Source organism: Agelaius tricolor, unplaced genomic scaffold, assembly GCF_023055355.1.
Source record: "Agelaius tricolor isolate 1412-34295 unplaced genomic scaffold, bAgeTri1.0.p SCAF_18, whole genome shotgun sequence".
NCBI lineage: Eukaryota > Metazoa > Chordata > Aves > Passeriformes > Icteridae > Agelaius > Agelaius tricolor.
The window spans coordinates 10,113,068-10,137,094 of record NW_027269278.1 but is presented as its reverse complement, the minus strand read 5'-3'; the positions used below and the strand labels follow the sequence as shown (position 1 = coordinate 10,137,094).

At 47.0% G+C, this 24,027-nt stretch overlaps 1 protein-coding gene across 1 annotated transcript; it reads right to left on the bottom strand.

Annotated features, from left to right (window-relative positions):
• Window positions 1-661: 661 nt before the first annotated feature.
• TGFBI (transforming growth factor beta induced) lies at window positions 662-22,768 on the bottom strand. The gene is made up of 17 exons (XM_071443251.1): window positions 22,306-22,768; window positions 18,013-18,111; window positions 11,740-11,804; window positions 10,600-10,757; window positions 9,483-9,647; window positions 8,622-8,768; window positions 7,788-7,929; window positions 7,018-7,230; window positions 6,744-6,881; window positions 6,360-6,505; window positions 6,060-6,196; window positions 5,433-5,563; window positions 3,461-3,585; window positions 2,452-2,554; window positions 2,174-2,253; window positions 1,543-1,567; window positions 662-1,379 (listed from the first exon to the last, which is right to left on the bottom strand). The coding sequence occupies exons 1-17, from the start codon at window positions 22,749-22,751 to the stop codon at window positions 1,324-1,326; spliced, it is 2,376 nt and encodes a 791-aa protein (XP_071299352.1). The 5' UTR covers window positions 22,752-22,768; the 3' UTR covers window positions 662-1,323.
• Between the last annotated feature and the right edge of the window lie 1,259 nt (window positions 22,769-24,027).

The following is a 24,027-nucleotide window of genomic DNA, read 5'->3' as shown; positions in this document are numbered from 1 at the left end:
CCTGAAATACCAGGGCTGCATCATGCCAGAAAAATAACAAAGAAAAATGAGGGAGGGTGGGGCGAGGGGTAGTGAAGAAGAGAAATAAAAGAAGAGCTAAAAGAGGAGCTGGGTATTTTTCACACATTTGAGTTATGTAGATGACTCTGAGCATGGGATTTCAGTTTGGGCTTTTAATAGAAGGAGAACTATCAGGGTATTTCTCTGCCAGAGCAAGAAAAACAATCTTGAGTCTTTTGTGTTCTGCACTTGACACCCTCTTTCTCTTTTCTCTTTTTTGCCTCCCACTCCTGGGTTTCACCAAGGTAACAGCGACCAGGGAGTGAATCTGAAGCCAGGATGGGGAGTGGATGTGGCACTGAGCTCCAGCTGCCAGCAAAGGTGGCTGGGAGGATGTGCATGGCTCAGGATAACTATAACTGTCCCTGTGCTCCTTGGACAGTGGCAGTGGCTGCCCATGAAAGCACCAGCAAAAAATGATGCCAGGCCAGGATCAGAGAGAAGAAATGCAGAAATGCTCTGCCCTTCCACTCAAGTAACTATTAGGCCCATCAATGTTGATCCAGCCAAATCTGATTCCCCTCCTTCCCAGTGCTCAGGTTTGATCACCTGGTGCCATCAGGCAATTCAAACCAAGCAAAAACCCAACCAAGCACTGTAATCACTTTTTATATTTATATTTTTGATTTTATTTTTAATTTTTATTAAAAAACAACCATTATTAAAAATGAATCATTTACTGGAAGGCTTCAGCCAGGGAGAACTCTCATTTCAAATCTCATGAACAAAATGCAGCACAGTTATAACCATAGACACAAAAAAAAAAATACCCCAGTTAAAAAAAACAGAGAATACTTTAAACCATAGCTTATAACTATGCAATTTTCTCAATGTCAATAAAGAGAATTTTGTTAAAAGCCTGCAGATCAGAATTTCATGGAAGACTTTTAAAATCCAAGGGAAGAAGGAAGGACATGCTTATTTAAAAAAATAAAAGTCCCTTGAATGTACCTATCAAGCCCAAAAAATTGAAAGTTGGTGAATAATTTTATTTTAAAAAGAAACAAAACAAAAATTAAACAAAACAAACAAAAACCCTTAAAACATTTCCTTGGTCTGGGAACTTCAAAGTCAAAACCAAATAAAAATGGTCTTAAAATATACACATATATATGGCTTTTTGTTTTTCCTATCCGTTTCTTTGCAAACAAAAATAAATTTAAGGGTGGCATTTGGTTTTTAAAAACGGTTCTGTCCTTCTCTTCAGCTGTCAGCTGGAGTGGATGGGATGGAGGCACTGACTGGTGGCTGCTCACGGTGGGCTCAGAATCCCCCCGAGTTCTCCTTCATCCTGGCCAGTATCCGGGAGTAGACAGGGGCTGCCAGGGGGAAGAGCAAGCGGGTGGGTGACACAGAGCATCCCCTGCCCCTCTCCTCCCAGCCAAGCCACACCTTGCTTAGAGCAAGGGAGGAGGAGAAACCTCTCTTTAAGGGATGGGGGACACAATGGAAATTAGAGATGAGCTGGAGAAGCTGTTTTACCTAGTCGAGGATTCCTCTGAGAAACCTGCATGGAAAGAAAACGGGGTTTGCATAAACTCAACTCTCCAACAGCCATAAGAACAGTTTGTTTGTCAATAGAGTTATCCTTAATCTCCAAAAGCTATGGATGGATGGCTCTTCATTATTGGAAGCTGATATATAATAGTACCATGCCAAGGTTACATTCACAGTGTGCTGCAAACTGAAGCTTTGTGTTGCAAAATTGTTATTATTATAATAATTATTTTTATATAATATAATTAAAATTATATATTTTATATATAATAAAATTATATATTATATTATATATAATATATTTTATATATAAGATAATACATATTATATATTATATATTATATATTATATATTATATATTATATATTTTAAATGATATTAAAATTAATATAATTTTATTATTATTTCTTATAATTAAGAATTATATAAATAATAATTACTTATTATTTCCTACAATTTCCTATTAAATCATGCAAGAAGAGAGGATAGATCATTCCATGGAACACATACACTCACTTTCTTTGGAAGTCAGTGTATGAATGTCACATGATTTTCCAATAATTATTACCAAAATGCAATTTCAGCAGTTTCACAGTGAGAGGTTTTTCCCTTTTACCTTGGATAATGCAGATGCCTGTTTGAAGATTTCTAATGCGGGATCTGCAGGCTCATCACCTCTTTCTTGTGGCCTTGAAGCTAAGGGTGAGACAGTGAAAGCATTGAAATACATGTCAGAGCATGCAGGCTGCTTCCTTCCTCTATTTTCTGCTGAAAATCCCACTACAAACTAATCTCTCCTCACCAAACTGAAGCAATTGCCCCAGGTCCCCAATCCCTCCCAAAGCAGTTTTGCTGTAACAAGGTTGCTCTGGACATTTCTGACCATGGACCTACCCTGTGGCTGTAAGACAGAATTCACAGCATAAATGACACCATTTGTGGCCATGATATCACTTTCAGCAACAGGCTCCTTGTTGATATGTATTATGTTGTTCTTCTGTTCAGTAAAAGAAAGAAATAAAAAATGTAGAAGATGAGAATCTTTTGTCATTTCCAATGTTATTAAAAAAAAACCCCTTCACTTTGCATTCATTCATTTACTGGATGGTTGAAGGCATTTTCATTCCTCTTGCCAATTAAGGAGAATATAAAGACAAATTATAGTCTGAGTATGTCCTGGAACGGCTGGCAGGCTTTGGACTTCCTCAGTGCAACTGGCTGGGAATGCTGTCCCATGGCAGCAGAGCACATCCACCAGCACCCTGCCAGGGGGATGGCTGTGGAGATGGGATCAGGACAGGGCAGAGCAGGGCTGCACATGGGAAGAGTCCAGGATGCACCTTGGCCAATTCAATGCACCTGGAAACACAGCCCCTTCCATTTTTTTTTTCCTCCCATTGTGTTTTCTTATGCATAGAGTGAGCCATGATTGCTTATTTTCTGAAATTATTTTTTTTCCTCAATAGAGGATCCTACATTCCCTTATGTAGTGTAGAGTTTTTGAACTGAAATTATATATCTAAATAAACTCTGCTGCACTAAGGGAGCCCATGCAGAGATCATTTTCATTACACAAAAAGATATGTTAGCTGAACAAGCTATTCATCTGATTTATTTATGTTTTTCCCCCCATGACTCAGGGTTAAATTTATAGCAGCTCCTGGAAATCATTTACAACTGGTCTTCTGGGGAGAAAGCTGAAGCAAACCACATTTCCTTCTTCCAGCTTGTTGAATTGAACAATGGCAACAGTCCCTCCAGTACGGCCCAGAAAACACTGGTGGGACTGTGGAGATGCTCCCACAGCATCCAAATGAGCACAGACATGAGCTGTGGTCCATGACATGATAACCAAACACGGGACAGCCCTGCAGAGCACAGCAGCCCACCTGAGGTGACTCACCATGCTCACTTCCAGCTTGTCTCCCTGCATGGATTTCAGCCTCACCAGGGCAGTGACCGCGCCGCTCACCAGGATCTCATCAGCCACGTGGAACTTGAGGATGTTGGCAAGCTCCTTGGCATTACCTGGGGGGAGAAAACCTTTACAGCTGCACACCAGCACCAGCACTTGCTTCCCATAGTTCACGTGCTGGAATGGAATTACTTGGAAAACACCATAATTTCCTGGAAGTGTGAAGAAACAATGTAAAGTTGTTTCTTCAAACAATTCACACCAAAACCAAAAAGCAGGCAGAAGGACCTGATTAGGGCACTGAGGCCACTCCTGCCTGGGCAGGTCAGGTTCCCAAATCCAGAAGGACACTCTCCCAATGTCCTTGGTACCTACCAAGCCTGCCCTACACCTGAATTCTCTCATTCTTGGGTTTTCATCCCTCATTCTCTCACTGTGCCAAGTGAGAAGCTGCTTCTCGGAATGAACCTGCTTCTCTTGCTGCTTTCACTTCCCAAGGAAGTCTGGGATGGGGTGGGGAAAGACCCATGTGAAATAAAGAAGTAGATAGGGCATTCTGGTATTTCAAATGTCACCAAGGCCAGTGCCACTTGGCAACAATCCTCACAGATGGGTAGGAAGGGGAAAAGTGCAGCAGAAGTGACACGAATGTCTCATGGACTGATACCACCCCACTGAGTCTCTACTCATACAGCTGTGCTTTGAAACAGATTTTGGGAAGATGAGGTGCTTTCCCTGCACCATCTATTTTCCAGAAGAGGTGGTGACATTCACAGCTCGGGCCAGTAGCACATCTCCATCTCCTCCTGCAGAGGACACAGGGTCACCAACAAGCCCCACAGACAGACAGACAGACAGACAGAGTCACTGTCAGCTACAGGCAGCTAGTGCAAAGGTGGCCTCCAGCCACAGCTCCCTCCCACATTTTTCTTTCAATGTTTTCAAAGACTCTATGCCAGCTTTTTTCCTTAGGGTGGCCACAGTTCACTCTGCACACCCTCACCAGCACAATCCACCTCTGCATCAGAGGCATAAGCTAAACATTTGCGTGAGGAAAGAACATCTCAAGTGTCTGCATCTGGGAATCTTCATTCCTGCAGCCATTTACAATGGCTGCAAAACACTTCTGAAATATTTGTATGTTAAGCATAAGGCTAGACTGATATTACTGGTTCCTCATCCCTGCACTTAAAAGGATAACCAGCTACCAGGGGCAGATGCTTCCCAAATTATGATGTCAATGTTTGGCTGGGATTTAATGACAAGACATTACATTCAAATACCTGACATTGTTTCCAGCCACAACCAGTTTTCAACATGAACAAAATAAAAGATCATGCTGCTTATCCAGAAGGGAGTTATTAAACATTCCCGTGCTTTTCTCCACACCCAGCCTGCATGCCTTTGCTTTTCAGGATACTGGTCTTTGTCTGAGCTAGAATGGTACATTGTTGGCTTCCCAGGATTAGACCGGACCTCCTGCTTGGTCCATGTACATGGAGAAGGAGGAACAGCCCCAGCCTTTTATTACTTAAATTTCATACAGTGTAACTTGAGGCTGTATGTGGATTATGTCTTTTCCTTACAAAACTTACTGCAGACACCCTGATCCTGTGCTGTCAAGAGTCACATTCTCACTTCTTTCATTTCTTTTAGAAATATCTGGGAGTTATCTCACTCACACCACCAGTACAGCCAAATTAAAAGGCACAGTGAGTTTGTGACACACACTACAAACATATCTTCCAAGAACACAGGCAGTATAAACCCAGCTTGGGGAATCCAGTGCCACTCTCTGCATCCTCAGCTTCTGCTCATACAACTCCATTGGGCAGGAAGCTCATGCTTCCAACAGACAGACCCAAAGAATGAGATACAACAGAGAAATTTGGCCATTCCTCTCAGTATCACAGCAGTCCCACAGAGCAGCTCATCCCCCAAATATTGTGGAGATGCTCACCCAGCAGTTTGTTGAGCTCCCCCTGGGGCATGGCTTGGAAAGCTTCGTTTGTGGGAGCGAACACCGTGAAGGTTCCCGGCCTGTTGAGGTTCTCTGTCAGCCCTGCAGACTGGATTGCAGCCACCAAGGTACTGCAAAGCAAACAGGCATCAAATGCTTCACTGCAAAACACTTCAATGGTCAGCTGTGTGCTGGGCTCAAGGGAGAGCTGGGGAGTTACAATGTGAAATCCTGCTGGGGTGCAGCAATTCAAATAGCCAAAATGGTGATTAGGGAGGAAATGAGCTGTGGGGTCCAACGAGAACATCTGAGAAATGGCAAAGCAACCTGGGAGTGCTGACTCCATGGGGACCAGGTGGTATGAGGAGTCAGAGAGGTCTGGCTACAGTGGGCAGAGATGGCTTCAGAGCCAGATTCTTGTGGTATTGAGGGAACCACTTACTCTTGGCTCACAGTTGACTGAGGGTTATTTGAAGTTTCACTCCCTATAATTTAGAGAGACCATGGTTTTGGATGATCTTTCTATGCTAAAAAACATATACATTGTCATGACTACAACCCATAATAAATAGAAACTGCTTTGGCAGCTCTTTTGCTTCTAACTGAAGGGAAGAGCAGAAAGGTCACCTGAAGCGATGGTCTGCCTTGAGAACATCCATCACTGAGCCAGTAGGAGGGGTCAACATTTTGTCCACACTAAAGAGGGTCCCAAACCTTCCCCTCTTGTCATGGGCAGCGATGCAGGCATTTTCAATGCAAAGGTTCTGTAAACACAATCACAGAAAAGAAGACTTCATTAGAATGCTTCAAAAGAGAGATGTTGGTGCTTTCCACACTGCTCATTTCCCCTTTTTACACAATTGCTGTAGCATCAGAACACTGAGCATCCCCCAGCCCCGAGGAGCACAGCACACAGGGAGGACTCACGTTGCGGTACACAAAAACCCTCAGCTCCTTGTCCCCCAGAGTCTGCAGTTTCTGTCCATGATACAGATATTTGGAGGAGAGCTGGTCTTTAACAATGTGGTTCAGAAGCAAGTTTCTCATGTTGCTGTCAATAACAGGGAGTCCATCTGCAGCAAAAAGTGTGGAAAGAACCAGTGATTCACTTAAAATGGCCATTGAGCCACTAAAACCACTCAAATACAGAGCATTACCCACATCAGTTTTATATTGTAAACCTGGATGCCACTGCCTCGAGGCATTTGAGAGAGGATTTGCATACTTGTGCACTGAAATCTGGCTGAAAACTGTTTGAAGAAGATCTGTGGCCCAAAGTGATGGAAGAAAGGGATTTAATCCCTGGTTTACCTTTGAACACATTATTCACTGGGGCAAGGAGGGTCACTCGCTCACTGCCAGTTAGATGAGAACTGAGCCCAGCTTGTCTGAAAAGATCTGTAGACTTGGAAACTTCAGATTCTTGTGCCAACTCAAACACAGTCTTAGCTGAAAAGAAAAGCAACACATAGTTACCTTGCATTAAAGGTTATCCACTCATCACTATGCCCCCTAAATCCAGGATTTCCTTGGCAAAATAGACAAAAGAAAGGCAGCAGAAAGAACTGCAGAGAGGCAGCAGTACCTGAGTCTGGGATCAGCAGCTCATTCACAAAATGCACCACGCCATTGGTTGCCAGGACATCCTTGTTGGCAATGATGGGCTTCCCGTTGAGGGTCAGCTCTTCCCCACTGCAGCCCACGTCCAGGGTGGCTCCTTCCAGGGTCTCCATGGTCAGGCCAGCAATGATGGCCTCAGCACACATGGCTGACTTCAGGATGTGATGGTTCAGCAGGTCTGTGAGAGAGGAGAGTGCCTTAGTGAGCTGCAAACACCAGCTAGGAAAGTGTTGCAGCTTTCAGGGATCCTGTTCCATGGCCAGGGTGTACTCCATAAAATGCAGTCATTTTAAATTGAGCTGATTTCAATTCCACAGCCTGTGAAATAAAATGCCTAAAAAGAGTCACTTTTTATAAACTTTTGCCAATTTCAAAAGGCTTCATGTGGGTACTCGACGCACTTGTCAGGGGAAGTTACATTGATTAGATTTTATTTTTCTTGCATCTTGATGGATCAATAGAAATCACCACTGCAAAAAGGGCTAAAAGAAAACTCAGAAAAGGGACTGCTTCAGCTCCCTCATCCATATCTGGATGCCACTCCTGCTATGTCTACACATCTACAACCAAAGGGAGCTGGGCTGTCCAGTTAAAAAAGGTGGACTCTGTCACATCTGTTTACTGCAGCTGCTGTCAGAGGGTATCAAGTGTATTGACTTGTCCTTGAGAAAAAAATTTAGAAGAACTGAAAAATACTCTTCAGCCTCTCAGTGGCCTCAGTGAACAAGCACTCACCCCTCAGGGCCTCTGGGTCTCCCAGGATCCTGTTCAGAGTTTCTCGTGGGATCTTCTCAAAGGCCTCGTTGGTGGGAGCCAGGAGTGTGTACTGGCCTTCGCTCTCCAGCAAGCTGCTGAGGTCAGATGCAGCCACAGCAGTCTTCACAGGAACAAGGAGAGAGGGAAAAACACATTCAGCCAGAATACAAAGGTCAGAAACTTTTTCCAGGGACACACTAAGGGCCAGACTTATTAAGGCTTTTATAATTTCAGAGGACTTGCAAAAAATCCTGAATAGCTTCATTCAGCACTTTGGTCCCTTTAAAAATTTGACCCAGCCCCATGGTTCTCTGGTGTTCCAGAAATTTGAGTACAAGAGCCCTTTTTTTTTGGCAAGACTGAGAGCTAGTTTGAATACCCAGATATGCCTGGAAAGGCTCACAGTACTTCCAGTGAATAATTCCAATCAGAACCCACATCTGGCTAACTGCAAATCCCCTGTGCGTTTTCCTTAATTTGGCAAATACCAAGGCAAATAAATCAGGACACATCAAATTGGAACAGTTAATATCTCCTAAGGCTAAGACTCCCCTACAAGAATGAGGAGACAGACTCAGTCTCTCTGTTTTCTGAGCAGCCATAGAAGGGTGACAATTACTGTCACAAACCCTACTTGGACTGATAGCAAGCACTTCTCTTCCTAAATCAAAAGGAGATACATTGGTACAAGGAACTCATCAGCAGCTCCAGGCTCACAGCCCAAGACACTGGCAAAGCTCTTCAGGACAATTCATTGGGGGTGGGTTGCCTGAGCATCTTTAAGGAGAGCTGGAGCAGGCAGTGCTGACTGACCCGGAGGGTTTCCAGGCTGTCCTCAGTCTCAATGATCTGCTGGATGGTGTTGGTGGTGGTGGCGATGACCTTGTCGATGACATGAACCACTCCGTTGGTGGCGTGGTGGTCAGCTTTCAGCAGCCTGGCACAGTTCACGGTCACAATCTGCACAGGGAAAGACCATGGCTGTTACATGCACTAAAACCACTAAAGCCAGAAGGTAAAGTGCTGCTTTTCTATTTCTATTTCAAACGCAGTGAGCACTTTATTGAGTCGGCAAGAGCAGGAGTTGTATTTCCTTAAAATATCCTACCTTCTTTTCCTTAAATTTCCCTTAAAATTTTCCACCAAAAGCGAGAATGTTCTATCAAGAATGTTTGAAATATTTCAAATTTAAAGAGCTTTGAAAATCATCAGTGGTTTTGTCTACACTCAAGACTATGAAAATAAGCCAGGACCAATACTTGGGCAAGCAGAGTTACACAGCAGCATTGGCTGCAACAGCATGGAGCAAACCATCTGTTTAAAAATATCATTTTCAAACTCCTTCATAGTCTGTATCTTAGTAGCTGTCAACCTAAGCATTCCAGAGTCCTGGAGGTCCCAGGACAGTGTAGGAGCTGCAAGGCAGCTGGAAAACAAGCCTGCTGTGGGTAGGTTTAATATGAGCAAGAACTTCTTCACTGCAGGTGAGCATATGCTGGAACAAGTTGCCCTGAGAGGGTGTGGGGTCTCCCTCACTGGAAACATCCAGAACCATGTGGACACAATCTTGAGCCATGTGCTCTGGGATGACCCTGCTTGGGCAGGGAGGTTGGGCCAGGTGAGGCTCTGTGGTCCCTTCCAGGCTGAGCCAGTGTGAGCCTGTGGGTGCCTTACCCCGTTGGGATAGTGGTGGATCTGGATGGGCAGGTTCTGGTACATGGAGCTGAGGGTGGTGCCGTGTTTCAGATCATCTGTCAGCACCCGTTTGTCCACCATGTGGTAGCGGAGGGCGTTGAGCAGCTCAATGTTAACGTTGCTCACTAAGGAATCCAGAGTCTCCTGAAAATCAGAAAAATCAATTTTTCAGTACTGAGTGCAATTAGGCATCTGCTAGAGAGTACCAGGAGGTCTGGCTGCTCCCAGGGGGCTCCCAAGGTGGGTGTGTGGGCATGAATATTAAGTGATTCATTCAGCCTCATGCCATTTGTATAAATTAAGAGCTCAGCTTTCTAAAATCTTTGTCTTTTGCCTTACAAAAGCAGCCAAGAGCTCTGACACCCAGTCGTTGGCACACAAAGGGATGATTGCAGCTCCAGAGTGGGATCATTGCATTGAAATGAGCAGTAAGGCAAAAGGGCCACTGACAAATACACTAAAAGACCTTTCCCAACAACATCATCCCTGCAAGGGGCTCTGCTGAGGCATCTGGGACAAAGGCTTGGCAGTGGAGAGAACCATAAATATCCCCCCCTCCCTGCCCTAGTAATTGTTCTTGTTCACAGGGATGCTCAACTGGGGTGGGAGCAGCAGCAGGACAGCAGTGACCACTTCAAGAGTGGAAATATCACAAGACATTGAAAGAGAAAATCAAAATGAATGTAAAGGAAATGCATATCTAATTGAGCATGGGACACAGTCATGTGGGAATTACTGAGCCTCCAGCTGGGACTGGCTGTTTGTACAAATTAAGAACAACCAGAATGGGGATGTAAGGGACAACAAGAAAACTGGTAAGGGATGGGAAGGTTCTTGCTGCAGGTCTCAGTTCAATTTCTAATGGTAACAAGCAGGGAACACTGAATGAGGGGATTTCTACATCCACATCTCTCTGGTGATGGGATCCTTCAGAAGCAAAGCTCTGGAGCTGATGAACCAGCACAATGAAAACCATCCTGGAAATCCACAGCCCTTTCTCTATCAGTACTATGCCTATCCTGCCAGACCCCTGCAGAGCTGGATCTCCACTAGGAAAAAATCAGAGGAAGAGGAGAAAGCAGAGGGATTATCTTACAGCAGACAAGGATGCCCAGGCCTCATTACTGGGAGCAAAAATTGTAAAACTTCCAGGTCCTTCTATCTCTGGCCTCAGGTTGGAGCGGTCGGAGTAGAGCTGTGTGGTGGCTGACCCAACTACTCCCAGGGTTTCATAGATGTTGGAAAGTGGCAGAGCTGAAAGAAGAGAAGGTTAAGTTCCCAAAAACGTCATTCCTCCTTCTGGCTGAATTAAAGCATTGCTGGTGAGAATGCTGGGAAATGAAGCACACCAGGGGATTGGTGTCTGTTCAATAATTAGATAATGAATAATCATAGCCTGACAGCTTCGCTCTCAATTACAGCAGTGTAATCCAGGATCTACTGTATTCTTGGAAGTTTGAATGGATTTGTTTTCTGGGTTTATACAAATGTGATTTAGGCAAGCAAAGACATTGATTGCTTTCACCCAATCCTGTTTGCATTCAGGCTTTTGGGATTTGGTGTTGGACACTGCTGGGCTCAGTGTCCACTGACCATGTGCATCAGCCCATGTGGTTAACTTGGAGCCATCAGACTTTTGTGGAGGGAAGTGTTCCAAAAGCAAAAGCAGAATATGGCTTTCTTCAATAAACTCAGTTTATTCCCCCCAATATCAACTGTATTTTCTCCTAAATAAAAGTTTGCTAACCCCATGCTTGCCAAAATGTTCAAGGCCAGTTTGGATGGGGCTTGGAATGACCTGGTCTAGTGGAAGGCGTCCCTGCCCATGGCAGGAGGTTGGAACCAGATGAACTCTAAGGCTCCTTCCAGTACAAACCACTCTATGAAAATGAAAATGAGCAGAGATTGGCAGAGCGGTCTCTTCCTCAATTCATTCCTCTGAATTGAATTTCCAATACAGATATATTACTTGCTGGAATAAGTAGGTCCCTATGGCCTTCCCATGCTCGATTAAGTTCAATTACATCCAAGGTTCTAAGTTGTCTGGAACATTTAGCATGCTTTGGAGCTGATCTGACTCTTGGCTGGTGCTCCACCGAGTCCATTTTGGACTTGTTCGTGGCAATATTGTGCAGAAATCGCAAAAATTAAATCCACTTTGGGCAATTTTCTAACATTTCCCCTTACTAGGCAGCTGTATAATTTTAAGTCTAAAAAATGTCAAGCATGTTTTTACCAGCTGGGCAGCCTTTTTCTCCAGGAACTTTTTCATATCCAGGACAGCACTCGTAACTGATTACTCTGCAATAAGAGATGGATACAGCAGATTAACCAGCAGTCTCACAGCTTTTTCTCTATTTTATATAATTCTGGGTCCATCCATGTTGGGGATGTTTCCAAGCAGATTTTCATTAGAAATACAGACTTCAACAAAAGACTAACCACACTTTTATCTCCTTCAGGGCTGCATGTTGCCAATTTCTCCACAGAACAAAAGCAGACACAATTTCTTTTCAAAAACACACTTTCCAGGAGACTTTATACAGGCAGTGGATGGAAACTGATTCCACAGTCCCAACAGGACTGCCAGTGCTGGTTCATCTGGGCACATTTCCCATGGGATTTGGGATCTCCTCAGCTGACTGCTGCTGTCACATCTCATCACTGCTCCACCGTGGCTCTTTGACCAAACCAGCCAAGCATTTCCCTCTCATTTCACCCTCTTTCTGTCCACCACCAGAAATTATTTGCTTACTTATGGGCAAAACCCACAAGACAGACCTGGAGGGAAAGGTGAACCCTGTTCTCAGATATGTGCATTGGCACGAGGACTTGGGAAAAGCCCTGCAAGGAGAAATTCCACCTTGGAAATTCCCCCTTGAAGTGGTGGGATGTGCATGCCCAGGCAGCCTGGGCAGCAGCACAGCACAGCTGTGTCCCTGTGAGCAGCCTCAGAGCAGCGCTTCCTTCTGGCTGGCAGCACTGTCCCCCTGTAAAACCAAAGGGGTCAGAGGCACCAGCCCAGGCTGTCCTGCTGATTTCAGACCCTAAATAAGCAAGAGCTGCCTGAAAACTGCATCCATCATCTGCAGCTCAGTTATCTGATTGAGAAACAATCATCTCAAAGGTGGCCATTTGAGGGAACGTGGCTTGATACTAAGAGGGAGAAGAAAAAAAGAAAAAATGAAAAGGGGAAAAAAAAATGAATCCAGAAGTTGCCTGCTCATTTTCCCCAGGGGATTCTTTCACCTATTGCTCTGTGCTTGGTGTGAAATAAGTAACAAGGCCACCTGATTGATGGGCTGAGAGAGCCAGGGAATAGGTGTTCCTCCCAAGCACAAGCATTTCCTCTGTGCTCCCAGCTGAATTTGAGACAAGTAGGATGCTGTACTGCTGAGGGTCAGCACATTCACGAAAAGAGAGAGGAAAATCCTCCAGCTTCAGATATTTGTCATCATTTTAACAAACAGTAGAAATGCCTGAGGTTTAATAGGGAATTCTTCAGGGTAATTAAGAGCCAGAAAGTGAAACAAATACCTGCTTTTGTGTGACAGAAGCAAATAAATTCTGTGTCACGGTTTCCTAAGAGAATTACAAACCAAACCCAGACTGATTGTCTAGACATTATATATTCCATGTGGGAAAGAGTTTGCCTAAAGCAATCCCTTCCTTTGACTACTGGAGATCTTAACACCCTGCTGCTCTGCTTTCCCAGCCCCCTGTCTCGTGTTCATTGGAAACACACACTTTCTTCCCCCACCACTTCCCTCCCCTACCTCCAGTTTTTCTTTTTTTCACCCTAGAAACTAAATCCAGTCTAGACAGTTCCCTTGGTTCAGACCTGTAATCAAAGATGAAGAGCTGATTAAAGAGAAATCATTCCAAAGTGCTGACGAAGGCTTTCAAACCCTTACTTACAGATCAATTGGAGATTAATGAGCTGCTCCAAAGGGGCAGGGCATGGATGCACAGCCTGTGGCACACTGGCTCACAGCTGCCCCTGGTGCCTGCCAGGAGGGGAGGGCACTGGCAAGGGATGCAGATACCTGGTCAAATGTGGAACTGGATGGTGCTTGAAGCCTCGTCCCAGCCAAACCATTCTGGGTTCCATGACTGCACCTCCTGCTTTTCACTGGGTTTGTGGGCATCTCCAGCAGCAAAGGAAGCTCATGGCAAGAAGCACCAGGGTGGAAACGGGGCCAGCTCCACTTGGGCAGGGACTCCCTCGAGTCCCCTGTCTCACTCTCCCACTGAAGGGGGCCCTCAGCATCACCTGGTGTGTGTCTGGCACCTTCAGCATCCCCTGGTGTGTGTCTGGCACCTTCAGCATCCCCTGGTGTGTGTCTGGCACATCACCATCCTGAGCTCTGGCAAACTGCTGCAAGGGGCCAGGTGAACACAGAAGAGCTCAGCCAAGGGCTGGCACCTTGTAGGAGCCAGAGGTGAGGGTTATAAAGCAGCTTCAGCTTCAGGCATTTGGCCTCCCATGGCTGGTGGACCAGGTGGAAACAAAAGCCCACCCAGCCCACCCGAAGGCACCATTGAAGGGGTTGCTCAGGGGTGGCCTCAGGGCTTGTCCCCAGCTGTCCCTGCAGCCACCTCCAGCCCTCAGAGAGGAGCAGCAGAGCTGGGCTGAAGGATGCTCCACATCTCAGAGCTGCCTTGCCCCACACATCCATGGGGCAGGGAGGCTGCCCTTGGCACATCCTGCTCCAGCTGGGTCAGAGCCACATTCTGCTGCCCAGGGAGGAGAACTCCCCTTGAGCATCTCCCAGCCACTGCTGCACACTCTGGGCTCTGCACAAAAGCCCTGGGAAGTGCCCAGTCCATCCCTGCTCCTGCTGCCTGCTCCGTGCCCGGTCCCTGCAGCATCAGGACACGGCGGATGCCAGCACTGTGGGTCACACACAGAGCATTTGTCATCCACTCTGCAACGCCTCAACCACAATTTCCTGACCTCCTCAATGAGTAATTTCAAGTCAAATCTATAGTTTTTTAGCCTCTGGTTTTGAAACACTATTTCTTTAATGTCTATTTGTAGTCTGCCTGCAGAAGAAAGCTCCTTTAGTTTAGGCTTTTATTAGTCATTGTTCCACTGCTGTCGCATTCTTAGGAGCTGAAATTAAATTTAAAGTGCATTTTTCAAGGTAATAAAAATAAGCTTAGGCATATATTAGTGAAAAAAGATCCATTTGTAATAATTTCCTGTAATAAAGCCCATATGTTTTGTTTTTGTAAAATAAGTGCCAGTGACTTTTTTCTAAACTGAGGTTGTCTTCATTCTCAAGACAAAACAGGGGATGTGTTCCATTGCAACCCCAATTCTGGAAGAATGAGTCCAGTGCACAAGGGAAGGAGAAAAATATAAAATACAAAGGCAAAATGATGACAATATACTCTATGAACTACTTCTTTGACTTTGGAATAACCAACAGTGGAAAGTTACCTAATTACCAAAACACTTTTGCCTCAGCGCTCCTTGAAATCAAAGCAGTGTCAGACTTCTTGCCAACTATCTTATCTCCCTTCATCAGCAAAGATAAAAACTCTACATAAATCCTCTACCTAATTTCCCTGTAACTGTGTGAGCCAATACTTCAGCAGAGAAAAACAAACTAAAAAAAAAAAAAAAAAAAAAAAAAAAAAGCAGATAAAGAGGCAGAACTCTTCATCTGTGGTTTCCAGGCTGGCTTTCCTTGCTGCTCCAGTCACTCTAAGCCTCCCAGTGCAGGATGTGATCCTTCCACAGGAGTGAAGCTGTGCTGCAGGAGTGCAGAACTGCTCTGCCTTCCTTGCTGGGGGATGGATTTCTCTGCTCAGAGCCAGCTCTGCAGGAGCTCAGCTTTGCTGCTCAGCAGCTCCTGCTCTCTCACTGACCTCCCTCCCAGCACCTGTGTGAAAAGGTGCTCAGAGCAGGAAAAGGAAAGAAACCAAAGCAGCCAAACCCATCATGCTAGAGCCAGGCATTTTCACCTGGAACACACAAGCAGCTTGTGGCACCAGTCACCCTTTAAGCAAATACAGAGGAAAACAGCCAGGTCAAATGTGAAGCACATGAGATGGCTCAAGGGTCTCCTCCCCAGGACTGCTGCTCTCAGGTGGGAAAAACCTTTCAGGAGGAGGAGAAAATGGCCATGCTGACCACGCTTATGCAGCTCCTCCATCCCCCCAGGGCTGATGGGGGTTCCCCTGCCTGTGAGAGGAGCACCCACTCAGCTTTAGGAGGGGACTGCTGACCACAGATCCCAAGCAAAGGCTGCATCCACCCAGTTATGATACATGTGCCAAATCCTGGTTTTTTCCTAGGATTTCAGGGTATTCTCAAAACCTCTCATGGACCAGCTCAGCCCAACAGGAGGGGCCAGTTTGGAGGTTCATGCTGAGCACCATCAGCTGTGCCCACCTGATCTCCTGATCTCTGACACCTGAGCCACAGCATCAGACTCCTGACACTGCTGCAGGAATTTGACTGCTACAGCACAATGCATCCTGTCCTTTACAGCCCCAATGACTCCTGATTGCTTCCATATGCCAGGCACACCACGTCCAGTGGGAGCCATCACAAGCAAACATTTGTAATCAGAGCTGTCCCAGGGTCCCCTGGAAACTCTGAGTCAAGGCACGTGTCTTTTGTTCTGCACCAGCCCTGCTGAAGGAGAGAGCAGGGCCCAGGCTCAGGAATGACTGGGAGGAGAGAACACAATAACACCCATTGTGGAGATGATGTAAAGCAAAGAATAGTGAGCAAATTCTGTGGATAATGGAAAGATTACCTCATAGGTTAACAGGCAGGTTAATGGTCTGTGTGCTTTTCTCTCAGTGATGCATCACTGGGTGAGACACTTGGGTAAAAGCAGAGAAAATGAGGTAGAAGAGTTCACCCCAAATGAAAGAGTTCTCCTCAAATGAAATAATGAAATGCTGCCAGATGCCAGTTATTCCACCTCCTCCTGGAGATAAGTGGATGAGTTTGTCTGTGCCAAATGCAGCTGCACTCTTGGTTTATATAAAGTTAGTTTCTCACTTGCTTCAGAGCTAAAGAAATCCATGGCTGGACTGCTTTGCCTTTCAGTGACCAGAGCAGCAAAGCTCTCCCACACCCACAGCTGAGTTGTGTTTTCTTTGGAGACACACTGAGCTACTCTGTTATCAGAAAAGGCAATGATGAGACCATATTGCTGTGCCATAACCTTGTCCATGTCATGTCAAGAAGCACCATTATTCAGCCAAGATGACAGCCTGAACTCTAATGACCCAAGCTAAGCCTTCCCAAAATTCTGTTTGTAGAATTAAGGGCAGGGGATCTGGTTGCTTGTTTTTACAATATTGCCTCTCCTTTTTTATTCTGAAAAGAAATTGGACATAAGGAAAACGATGGTGCATGCACACTGCATGGCACAGCCAGCAATACATCCTCCTGAAGTAGAGAATTGTCCTCCTTAGGGCAAATCCATGTGAAGAACAATGAAAGGCCAAAGCTGTGCACAGCCATGACTCCTGGTTTGCTTCCCTCCTCCCCACACCAACAGCACACATGAATCCTGACAGCCAGGTGTCACAGCTAAACCAATGATGGCAACACAAATCACCAGGGAAGAAGAGCATGTTGCTCTAGATCTAATTACCATTTACACTGAGCCATGAGGGAAACAAATGAGATGATTTTCTCCTCTCTGTTCTTGACCCTGCAGATCCAGGCTGAGACCTGGCCCAGAGCTCTGATCCCACAGCCAGGACTGCTCAGGGAATCTTTGAGCTGGCCCTGGGTGTTGGGATGGTCCATGCAAGGGAGTCCAAAAGCCCAGCCTGGACTACAGCAAGGAAAAAGATTCTCTGCTCCTGCTCTACAGCCTGGCAGATAGTCAAGCATGCATAGCCTTAATTATCTGCTGACTGCATCTTTCAAAAGAATGTCCCGAGGCTGCTCACACAGATTCTTCATGCAACAGCTACTTGAATATTATTGTTTGCAATGTTAGACGTGGAATTGGCCTGCAAGTCTGATTAACTTTCCTGGTGGAGTCAGGGAGTGTTGGCTAAAGCTAACACCTCTTTCCTTTTATTTGTTTTCCCTTCCAAAGCAAACAGATGGAGATGAATTTTACATTCTCTCCAATATCCATCAGCTCTGGGCTGCCTTTTTTCCGCCTTTTTTATTTCTCAAATCTAGGCAGCATTGAGCCTATCATGGAGACAGTACTAGAAAACATCTGGCCTACACTTCATTACAGCACAGAGAGCTATTAAAGTATATATAGAAATGCAATTAGAATAAACCATCAGGGTTTATGTTTACATGGCACTTTTCATTCTTAACATCAAAGTGTTTTAGAAAAACAAATATTTCTTAGGGGGTAAAAAGCTAAAACAATTTATAACACAGACACACACACATGACACACACACCATGGGCTCTGACATCCCACATCTGCCATCTGCTTCTGCCACCCAGCACCCACCTCCACAAGGGGGTCTTTGGGGAGACCCTGTCAGGCACCCAGGGACTTACGTGGACTTCCCACAGATCTTCCTCTGGTACCACTGCTTGCAGTTGGTGAAATATTTCCTGTTGGTGCCGATCAGCTTCTGCACCGCGCACACGTTGGGGCTGCAGGGAACAGAGCACAAGAGGGTCCTGTCAGCCTCCCCCTGCCAATGCTGACCCCCAGCACGGAGCCAGACCCCACTGACAGAGCCTGGAAAGCTCTGCTGGGATGGCAGGGGAGGAACCTTGAGAGCTGCAAGTCAACTTGCTCGATTCAGCCCTACAATGACTGTCATGAAGTGGAAGAAGCAGAGAAAGAGATCTCTCCTGACTCTGCCAGAGCATCTCTTTCTTCACTAAGTACAAATTCTTGACTTTTTTCCATGTTCCACCTCTCACCAAAATATAAAGAAATCAAAAAAAAATCCTTTGGTCAGAATTTCCATGGTGTACAGCTACTTAAAATTCAAAACTCAGCTAAAACCCCGGAAATTATGCAATAATACAAATCCTTGCAAAAGAAACCATTATTTTATTCTCTAGGACATAAAAAAAATAAAACGGATATTTATCAGCCTACAGACTTGCATCAAACCCAGAACTTTGGCTGTATGATAGACTCAGCAAATTCTGGACATGGATGCTGAGCTGAACGAGGGGAAAAGGAGCAGTGGCACTGCCCTCCCCTGCTTCAACACACCAGAAATGACAGCACAGATCAAGAGGGGCTGTACCAGCCCATAAGGTACCAAGAGCTCCTGCTCAGCAAAAAACCCTGGTTTGTGTTCCATGTGTGAGCAACCCTGCTGAGAGCTGACTGCAGCCCTGCAGCTTTCTAAGAAGTAGTATCACCGTGAGCAGAGATGTGGTCAAGCTGGAGCTGGGAGTTTCTTTGCTGCTGGTTTGGCCAGCACAGCATTTCCCTGCTCTGCCTGGCTCACCAGCTCTGTGGTTTGTGGCCAGCAGCCCTGGCCACGTGTGTAAGCAAACATGGTCAGCACAAAAGATATGATTTATGGATCTGGGTTGCAAGGCCATCAAGTGCCTCTGGGCTTGACCAGAGGTGTAGCAAATGCTCCAGCAAGCTGAGGATGCTTAGCCCAGCTGAGGCTGGATTCCCAATGCCACCACCATGTCCCAGTTGCAGCAGCATCACTAAAAGTATGCACAGCACTGGCTGCCAAGCAGATGAAGGGAAAACAAATAATTAAGCAAAACACATAAATCATCACTTCAGCCTGTCAGAAGCGCTCTGTGCTGTCCAAGGCAGATTTTCCATTTGCACAAACGAAACTCCCAATGGGGTCTGGAGATGCTCTTGTGAAGGTCCTGCTGCTGTGCTCAGGAGAACAGGCAGCAGCCTGTGTCCTGCTGTGTCTGACCGAGGCACTGCCCCCCAAAATGAACAAAAGCAGAGTTTGCAGCCCAACCACCAAGTCCTCCTGCGGCCGTGCTTGCTTTTCAGCGGCATCCCAGAGGGGCCAGCCTGCCATCATTAGCATGAATTAACCTGAGGGTCTCCCAGAGCTGGCTGACTGCAGTGCCAGCCTCCGCGGGAGCCTGGCGTGCCTTCAATGAGCCTTTGTTGCTGCGGCTGCTGCAGGGCCCTGCGGAGGCAGCATCCGACCCTGCGTGTCCCAGGCACCTTCATCCTGCCCCGAGGGGAGAGAGAGGAGCTGCGGGACCTAGGGACACTCAGCTCATCATTCCCCCATTGCTGCCACATCCAGTAATGGTGGTTTGTTTCTTCATGAAAGGATTTCATTCAGTTTCTGTGTATAAGGCAGGGAACAAGGAGCGAGAACCTACTGAAAAAAAGTTAGAAATCACAACCCCAAACTTTCAGCTGGTGCAAACTGGCCCAGACTCAGCAACTTCCAAGCCAAATCATCGCTTAGAGAGACGTCTGTGCTCTCTGACTCAGCCCACCTTGGCCACCCGGCCCTGCCGTGCCGAAATGTGGTTCCAATTACATCGAAATTCCAAACCTTGCCTCGATTTTAGCATCTGGCTGACGGCAGTGGACAATCCCTCTAATATTCATCTTGACAAGCCTGGCTACTGAAGGACTTGTTTGATCACTTCCCCCACATCCCCAGGAGCAGCCTGCCAAGAAAACCCTTGTGCCTCCAGGACAGTACTTCACTGCCTTGCTCCCTCCTCCCTGCCTGGGACTGCAGCTCTGTGGGGCTGCTCCTCCCTCCCTGACTTAGGGGGAAAACTTCTTTCCAGTTTTTGCTCAGTGTGGAAAAACCCCTGCTCAGGGCTGTGTTATCAATGATTCCTGCAGGCACGCTGTAGTAGCGGCTCCCTGCATTGCATGTCCTGGTTCCTTGCCCAGTCTGGCTTAAAATGAATTTGTCAACACTCTTCCCTCTCCTCGTTGGAGTTCATCACCTCTGCCATGCCGTTCCCAGCCAGCCACGCTGACTCCAGGATAAGACTGCCTATTGTTCCCCTTCAGCCAAAGCCTTTTGCTTGGCAGCAGCAGCTGGGAGCTGCTGGGACAGGGGCTGCCCTTGGGAAGAGGCTGAGAAAAGCAGCACTTGATGCACAGCCCCAGATACCTGCGATGGCTGTGGCCATGGTGCTGCCCAGCATCACCTTGTGCCCACAAAGCTGGCTGGCTTTGGGAAGAGCACTCCTACATTTTCATTTTCAAATGTCAGTGTTACTTATGCACTTTTCAGCTCCTCTCACTGACTTGAGCTGGTTCATTTTAAAAAAAGTTAATTAAGACATACAAGTTTTGCTGTGGAGCCAAGCTCTGCCTCCCAGCTTGCTCTGGGCTCAATAGGGGCATTGATGGTGTGGGGGATGCTCACAGCAAAGGGTGGCAGTCCTGCTTGCACATCCCTCTGGAGCTGGCTCCTACAAGCAACACAACACACCCCACATCCAGGATGTTTTTGGCTGGTTTTGTGCTGCTGTATCTCTTTGGCACATCATTAATCAGTGCTCAAAATTCCGTGTACGTACAAAAGTTAGCTTGGTAAAAATCACCCTCTCCATCACAATGGGAGCAGTGAGCAAGGAGCTGTGGTCAGCTACACTGGGTTTATCTCAATTCAGATGGAAGTTCTGGCATTCCATTGTGTCTTCCAAGGCACCAGAGTGGACCAGAGTCACATCTTACCCAGTGCCTCTGGTAATTGTGCAGGGTAAAAGCTTCTCCCTGCAGAGATGAGTGCACTGATTTACACCAGGACTGCCCTAACTTATTCAGCCTGAGCAAACTTCAATCTCAGGGCTATCAGCAGAACTATTTACTTAGTTTCACATCACACAGACAAGGTGAACAAGATTCACTGTATTTCTACCTAAATCACTGCAATTCTGGCATTATTGACCCATTACAAATAAATATCAGCTCAGAATTTGCCTGTTGGATTGTGTCCCTGGTCAGGCATACAAACAGCACGTCCCTTGTCATAAATCCTGACCTAGATCCCTGCCAGAGAATGTATCAAATTGCAATATTTAAATGTTGGGAGTTTTTTTATTTAAAGCATTTCATGACCCTGCTTCCAGCAACGCACTTAAACAGAAGCTTCAACTCAATCACTGTCACCATCCCGAGAGATGGAAGCCAGCTGAAAGGTCCTTCATCCTTTCACCATTCTTAACTCTTAGTAAACTTTAAAAACAGTGGGAACAACTATTTAACATTGGGTTAGTTTTCTGCCTATTAATGAACACTCAAAGTACTCACTCTATAACAGGCTGTGTATCAAGCAAGAGAGGTCTACATGCATTTTTCCATAGGCCTTATCTTGTAACGTCTATGAATGAATTAGTGATTATTTTTGTCAAGAAAACTTCCAAGACTGAGGTTTCCAGTCAAAGAGTAAGTTGGTGCTGACTCCACAGAGTCATTGAAGGGGTTTTTTTCATACAAATTCATAAAAACAAGAATTAATTCCACAAAATCTTTAATGGCTCGAAATCTAGGGACTTTTACCCCCTTTTTCCTTAACAGGGATAAACTGATAAAGAAGCATTGGAGGGTCCGAACTGACATCTGCAACACTAAGTTTCGTGATGGAAAGGGGGAAAAGTTACCCAAAGAAAAAAGGTTGCCAGGGGATGAAAGACAAGGAAATGAGAAAGAGAAAGAGTTACCTCTTCTCTTCCTCTTATAAGAGGAAGAGAAAGAAAGCAGTGGTCGCCGAGAGAGCTCCCCACGGTGCCCGCACGGCCCCGGCCCGCACAAAGACCCCGGGGCGAGCCCGCACCGGGCGCATCCCCCGCGGGCCGGGCAAGCATGGGGGAAAAAGGGTTTAAAAGAGATTTTCCCCCCTCCCTGCCTCCCCTTACCCGTGCTGCCGGCCGCGGAGCCGGCTGTGCTGCAGGACCTGCTGGTACGGGGACTTGGCGGCGGCGGCGAGCCCGAGCGCCAGCAGCAGCAGCGGCAGCGGGCGCGCCATGGCCGGGCAGCGCGACGGGACCGGCTCGGCTCGGCTCGGCTCGGCTCGGCTCGGACCGGTTCGGCTCGGACCGGTTCGGCTCGGACCGTCTCGGCTCGGCTCGGCTCGGCTCGGCTCGGCTCGGCTCGGCTCGGCTCGGACCGGCTCGGCACTGCTCGGCTCGGCTCGGCACGGACCGGCTCGGCTCGGCACGGCGGCAGCGAGCCCCGTTAAATGAGGCGGCGGAGCGGGGGCGGGAGCGGCCCCGCGGGGGGAGCGGAGCCGCCCGGCCCGGCCCGGCCCGGCAGGAGGGGAGGGGAGAGGGGAGAGGGGCCGCCCCCCGCCAGGGGCATCCATCCGTCCCTCCGTCCGCCCTTCCATCCGTCCCTCCGTCCGCCCTTCCACCCGTCCCTCCGTCCGCCCTTCCATCCGTCCGTCTGCCCGCACTTCGCTCCGTCCGTGCCCCGCAGACGTGCCGCGGGGGGGAAGCAGACAGGGATGTTTTATATCCCCCTTCAGGGAGCAGCGTTTCATTTTCAATTTCTTCTGCATCCGGACCTTCCCCTCCACCTGCCCAGGCGGGATTCAGAGCGGGTGGGTGCTCTGCCCCCTCCGGGATCCCCCTGCCCCCGGGGGCTCTCCTGCTTTCAGCCCAGCCCTGCCACACCTGTGCTGCTCCCAGGTCCCCTCAGGGCCTCCTGGTGTCCACCCACTCCCAACCACTTCAGCACGGGCAGGGGTCACCCTTGGCAAGAGGTTTCTTGTTGCTTTTGTACCAAACCAAATGAAAGCAGGAGGTTTTAGGCTGAGAAAGTTGGGGGTGCTCAGTCTGGAGAAGAGAAGTTTCAGGGACTTCTTAGAGACTCTAACAGTACCTAAATGAGGCTTACAAAAAGGAAAGAGAGCAACTTTTTGTATGGGTAGATAGTGTTAGGACAAAGGAGAATGGTTTTAAACTAAAAGGGGAGAGATTTAGATTTGATATTAGGAAGAAATTATTCTCTGTGAGGTTGCCCAGAGAAGCTGTGGCTGCCCCATCCCTGGAAGTGTTCAAGGCCAGGCTGGACAGGGCTTGGAGCAACCTGGGACAGTGGAAGGCATCCCTGTCCATGGGAGGAGGTTGGAACAAGATGAGCTTGTAAGTTCTTTCCAAACCAAACCTTTGTGTGATTCTATGATTCACTGCAGCATCCCAGTGTTTGTAAAGGATTTGCCCTGATTGGACTGACATCAAAGTCAAAGGGTTCTGTCCTCCCTAAATCTGCCTGGGAAGCAAAAGGGGTCCTTTGGGGCCACTTGCCCTAAGGGACAGCTCTGTGCAAAATCCTCCTGTGGCTTTGCAGACTGGGCAGTGGCCAGCAAGGGCAGCTGCTCAGCAAAGGATGGGAATTGAAATGTGTCCAGCAAGCAGCCACTGAGCCAAAGAGAAGAAGTCTTTAGCAATATCAAGCACTTTAAATTTACAAAGATTCCCCCCCCCCCCCCAGTAAATAAATCTGATCTGCATAAAACCTATTAATTGCTTCTTGGAAAAAATTCATTAAACCATTCCTCAGTCAGGTTTCCTCTCCCCAGGGAGTGTTTCATTACTTCCTCCATCTAAGTAGGTAAATAATGAAATCTTACCTGCAAA